Source organism: Morus notabilis, unplaced genomic scaffold (assembly GCF_000414095.1).
Source record: "Morus notabilis unplaced genomic scaffold, ASM41409v2 Scaffold4889, whole genome shotgun sequence".
NCBI lineage: Eukaryota > Viridiplantae > Streptophyta > Magnoliopsida > Rosales > Moraceae > Morus > Morus notabilis.
The window spans coordinates 54,879-60,229 of record NW_010357787.1 but is presented as its reverse complement, the minus strand read 5'-3'; the positions used below and the strand labels follow the sequence as shown (position 1 = coordinate 60,229).

The 5,351-nt window shown below is 36.0% G+C and overlaps 1 protein-coding gene across 1 annotated transcript; it reads left to right on the top strand.

Annotated features, from left to right (window-relative positions):
• The first annotated feature begins 760 nt into the window (after positions 1-760).
• Positions 761-5,119, top strand: LOC21386531 (protein MAINTENANCE OF PSII UNDER HIGH LIGHT 1). The gene is made up of 3 exons (XM_010090889.2): positions 761-1,086; positions 3,314-3,448; positions 4,562-5,119. Exons 1-3 carry the CDS (start codon positions 898-900, stop codon positions 4,895-4,897), a joined length of 660 nt encoding a protein of 219 aa, XP_010089191.1. The 5' UTR covers positions 761-897; the 3' UTR covers positions 4,898-5,119.
• Positions 5,120-5,351: the final 232 nt, after the last annotated feature.

Here is a 5,351-nt window from a genome sequence, read left to right as displayed (position 1 = left end):
GAAAATTAACACCTCAAAATTATTTTCCGTTCATTTCACTGAGTCGAGTTTAGAATTCGAGTTTTGCTACAGTAAAAAGCTCTCAAAATCAGTCACATCTAATTTTTTTGCTACAGGAAAAAACTCTCACATAAAGTCACATCTCAACTCGAATTAAAAACTCGAATCAACGATCTAAACGGGCCTTACCCCTAGTATTCGGATACTAAAAACAAATATTTATTCTTATTGGGATAAAATTTTATTACTCACAAAATGATGAATCCTATTAAGTTAGATCTCACATATTCATTTAATAAGACTTACTTCATACGAAATATTAAATTTTAATCTCATAAAAATGAATAAATTGTTCATATTTTGAAATAAGTTTAGCACCACATTTAAACTACGTAGGTTTTTTCTTTTAAAAAATATGTGATTATTGTTAATTCTTTTCGTTACTCAAATTATAACTTAAATTTTTTAATATAATATTTTCTCTTAAAAATCTCAAATTACTAATAACACTTTTTTACTTGAAATAAAATTATAATTATTACTACAGTTAAATTTTTTTATAAAAAATTAAATTAATTTTTTTTATTATAATTAAAATCACATATCAACTTAAATTGACAATTTATTTTTGTATAAATTCACTTTTCAACAATTTTGGAAAAAAAAAGGGGTACACGTCTCTAGAGACTTTCGTCCACACTCCACAGAAAGATATTTTGGCGAGAGCAGAAGAAATGGACACGTAGCCATCTCAAAACGCACCAATCCAAAAAAATCTCCACCACAGCACAAACACGCCTGAAATCCTTTCACAGACCATTTACAATGAAGTATTATACAATAGAATTCTAAAATTTTCCTTTTTTCTTCTTCCCTCTTCTCTGCAAGCAAATAGGAATGGCGTGTAGTACCACAGCGGCGAAGGCAATGCTGGCAACAAACGCATTCTCTACTCAGAGAAGCTTCTTGAACCTCAGTAGGCCCCACAGAGTTGGTCTAATTCATCAAAACTCCAGGTTTGTCGCTGTCAGAGCTTCATCTGATGATTCTGATTGCAATGTCGACGAATGTGCTCCTGATAAGGAGGTGATTCTCTCTCTCTCTGTGGTGGGATTTATATATATATATATATATATTTGTGCGTGTGTTGCTTTAAAGATTTGGAATTAAGGGAATGGGTTTTCTGTGTTTTGCGAATCGCGTTTTTTTTTTTCTCTCTTTTTTTTCCCTTGTGGTTGTGATGCCGAAGATGGAGTCTGTACAGATGTCTATTTATATCGCATAAGCGAATGTTTGACTGACGGAGGGAAAAAGATTTTTTTCGTTTTGGTCACTTGGAGTAGCTTTGAATTTTTTATAGACGTTTTCAGGATGTTTCAATTTTCAAAATACTGCAGTTCATAATTTTTTTTCTAATTGCGAACTTTGATTCTAGCCAAAATGGAAAGTGGTTGGTTTATGGAATTGAGCACTACTAAAATTAAAAGTTTCGTATTCAACTTACCAATCAACTGAAAAGTTTCAGGTGCATTTTGTAGAAAAATTGCGAGATATTCCTTTTATGAATTGACGCCCGTCAGTTATTGGATCACATTTATCCAAATTAAGGCCTCATTCAAGTAGTTAATTTGAGTTTTTAATTAAAGTTTGTAATTTAAACTGAAATATGATTTGATGTGAGATTTTTTATTATAACAGAAAAAGTTAGATGTGAGTTTTTAAAAATTGAAATTGAAAACTTGAATGGTGAAATAAATGAGGAGTAAGACTTCAGGGTTTGAGTTGTCAATGTGTTTCCGTGCAAAAAATCCTATGGAATTTGTCATGAACAATAGAATAATCAGCTGTTTTTTACTTGGATTAATCATATTTTCAATTGGAAAATTGGACAGCCAAGGATTAAGTGTCATTATGTTAGGTATCTGCCCCAATTCAGCCAAACTAGAGATGCAATAATGGGCCGGAGCCCGTGGGCCGGCTCAAATCCATCCTATACAGTGACGGGCCGAGTCGGTATGGCCTGTTACTGTTCAAAGCACAGCCCAGTCTATAAATATTGGTGGGCTGGGTTAGACCAACATACATCAACCCATGAAAAATTATGGGCCAGGCCGGACTGAGCTGGCTCATCTAGGCCCATGATGGGCCGGACCAACCCGGCCCATCTAAGTCCATAATGGTCTGGCCCAGTCCAGTCCATCTAGACCCATAATATATATATTTTCTTTTTTTAGTAATTTTGTAAACATCTTATGTGTAATTTTTTTTATTGTACTTTTTTTTCCTTACTAAAATTTTGTCCAATTGAGTTTTTCTTAAAAAGATTTTTATTTAATGAGGTAATCGTAAATAAAATATTATTTTTCATATTTTCGTTGACTATTCAAACTTATATATTTGTTCATTTGTTTACAAATTTAAAATAAAAAATAAAAAATTGGATGCTTAGATGAGCTGGCCCGTCTATAAAACCTATGATGGGTCAAAATGGGCTCATTTAAGGCCCATGGCACGACCTATTCTGGCCCGCGGCACGGCCCAACTTGGCCAACGTAAATTGACCCGTGATGTGGGCTGGGCAGAGGTCATTCTTATATGGGCCAGCCCGACCCAGCCCAGCCTGTGACTCATGTGAGCCTAAGGAGAAGGGGCCGGGTCGGCCCATTCTTGCATCTCTAAGCCAAACAACCCTAAAACAAGTCTCAATTCCGGCAAAATAGCAAGAGAAATTAATGGAATGGAATCGGAAGTATTTTATTGATTAACTTCACACTCAACAAGCACACAAGCACAGCAAAAACAGGAAAAATTAAAGGATAATCTGGAGTATTCAAGGACTCTGAAGAGCTCCATGAATAAACTCTACCCCAAGCAAAATCAACCAAAAACCAGCCAAATCCTACCAGCAACACTTTTGCCATATTAAACCCTCTGATTCTCTCAACAGCCCCTAATCTCTCTCCCTTCAGCCACTATTTTCTTCATTAATTACGTTCGAGCCCTGAACTCTCTTTTTTCTGCCCCTATTGCCCCTCCTCTTATATACTTTACTCAGCGCTGGCCTAACACATTACAGAGGTCATTCCAAATCATTGTACGAATCGAGACAGAGGAGCATTACTTGTTAATTATGTTACAGTTTTCTTGATGTACAATTTGTGGCTGTATCATATAATCTGATTCTCTTCTCTTCTTCTTCTTCTATTTTTTTTTTTTTTATACTGGTTTTCTGTCATCCTATTTAAGTGAGTGAAATATATAAGGATTCGACAACTTTAAAAGTGAAACAATGATTTTGTGGTGTTTGAAATAGGTTGGAAAGATCAGCGTGGAATGGCTAGCAGGGGAGAAGACCAAAGTGGTTGGCACATATCCCCCGCGCAAGCGAGGTTGGACTGGATATGTTGAGAAGGACACTGCTGGCCAAACAAACATATATTCAGTTGAGGTTAGTTAGCTTAATTGCTGATTTTTTACAACTACTTGCCGTATACATATAGGCCTTGTTCTTTTCACTCTATTGTTACAGTGTTTTCTCTCACAAAAATTCAAAATTTCACTTTCCCCCATAGTTTCATATTTTGATCTGCATTGACGATCTAGTATCAATAACTCGGCTGTACTTAAGCAAAATGTTCTCTTATGGATGTTCTTGGATGGTTACCAAGTGATTCTTTCTTTAACCAATTTCATAGTCATATTGAGACGTTTTTCCTTTGTGAGGCAAGGCGTAAAAAGCTTGTTTGTTGTATAATGTATACATATAGTTTCTTATATAATTCTCAGAATAATGTACCACTATTGTTTTGCATTGTTGGTTGTTTTAGTAAAAAGCTTCCTTTGTTGTATACTTTTCTAGCCTCTTAGATGATAGATTTAGTTGGTAGTGTATTCTGTTATTCCTTGTCTGTTAGTTCTTGTGAACCAGAAGCTGGATTTATTTGATTGTTTTAATGATCTCAAAGGTAAAAGTAAAACCTAGGACTGTTCCAGCGTGAATCTTCTATGCCCTTTTGCTAGAATTTTTTTTTTCCCCCCCTTCTTGGAGGGCTTACAAAAATGTTCCTCTTCATATATTTTCTTGGCTGTGCAACTGTGGTATTGTTCCCAGTTTCTTTTGGTTTATTTACGAAACGAGAGAGAGTTCTCTCTCATAAGTACAGTTAATAAGATTATAGAAGGTTCAAAAAGCATATTTCTGCAGTAACTACTTGAATGTTATAATTATTCCTTGGCCATTCTGTTCGTGTCTTAAATACTACCAAGACTAAAATAATGGAGAAATGATCTAGCTACCTGTTAATGCTCTAATAAAGGAAATTTCGATTAACAGAGCCTTGAAACTCATAAAGGACCATCAAAAGTTATTCTAAAAGAGTGAAAACTTGAAAGGCGACTATGGCAGGTAAAGGCAAAAGCGTCTACTGGACTAAAGTCAACTACTTGCTCGTATGGATTTTCTCATATTGCTTTCTCATCGTTCCTTTGTTTTTATAAACTTGAGCTTGGTAACTTGTAGAATCAGTTGCACACTATTAATGATGACCTCTAAATTTCCCAGCCTGCAGTTTACGTGGCAGAAAGCGCACTAAGTTCTGGAACTGCAGGCTCTTCTGCGGATGGATCTGAGAACACGGCCGCAATTGCTGCAGGCATCGGTCTCATCTCTGTTGCAGCGGCTTCCTCAATACTCCTCCAAGTCGGTAGGAGCTCGCCGCCTCAGGTGCAGACTGCTGAATACAACGGGCCATCACTAAGTTATTACATCAACAAGTTTCAGCCCCAAGAGATTATCCAAGCCTCAGCGCCAACGCCAAGTGATGATGCACAATCAGTTCAGGTTGAGTCCCAATTCCAGCCAGAAATTTCCACAACAGATCTGAGTAATGCCTTTTAGAGAAATGAAATTGGTATCATGCTCGAACTTTTCTTCTTTTATACACTTTGATGTACCGAAATCTTTGATTTACCTATATTCATCGTAGTTATGAAGATGTAAATCGCAGCACATCTTTTGACCTTAAAGATGCCAATCACTGTACACACACCGTGAAAGAGAAACGTTATTTATTTCCCCGAAGGTGGGCGTGATGTGAAATTGGTAGAATGGTTTCTCTGATCTCCAATTGGAGTATGAGTCTACAGTTTATCAGTGTTTAGGAAACCATCATTCTGATGTGGTATTCTTTTCGACTTATCAAATTGTAGTTGTGTTCCCATGATTCCATTGAGATCCAATTGAAAAGAAAAAAAAATTAAAAAAAAAACTTTGAGGCTCATTTTTGGACATAGTACACAGCTTTTGCCTTCTAGCTTAGAGAGAGGAGAGAGAGAGAGAGAGAGAGATTATA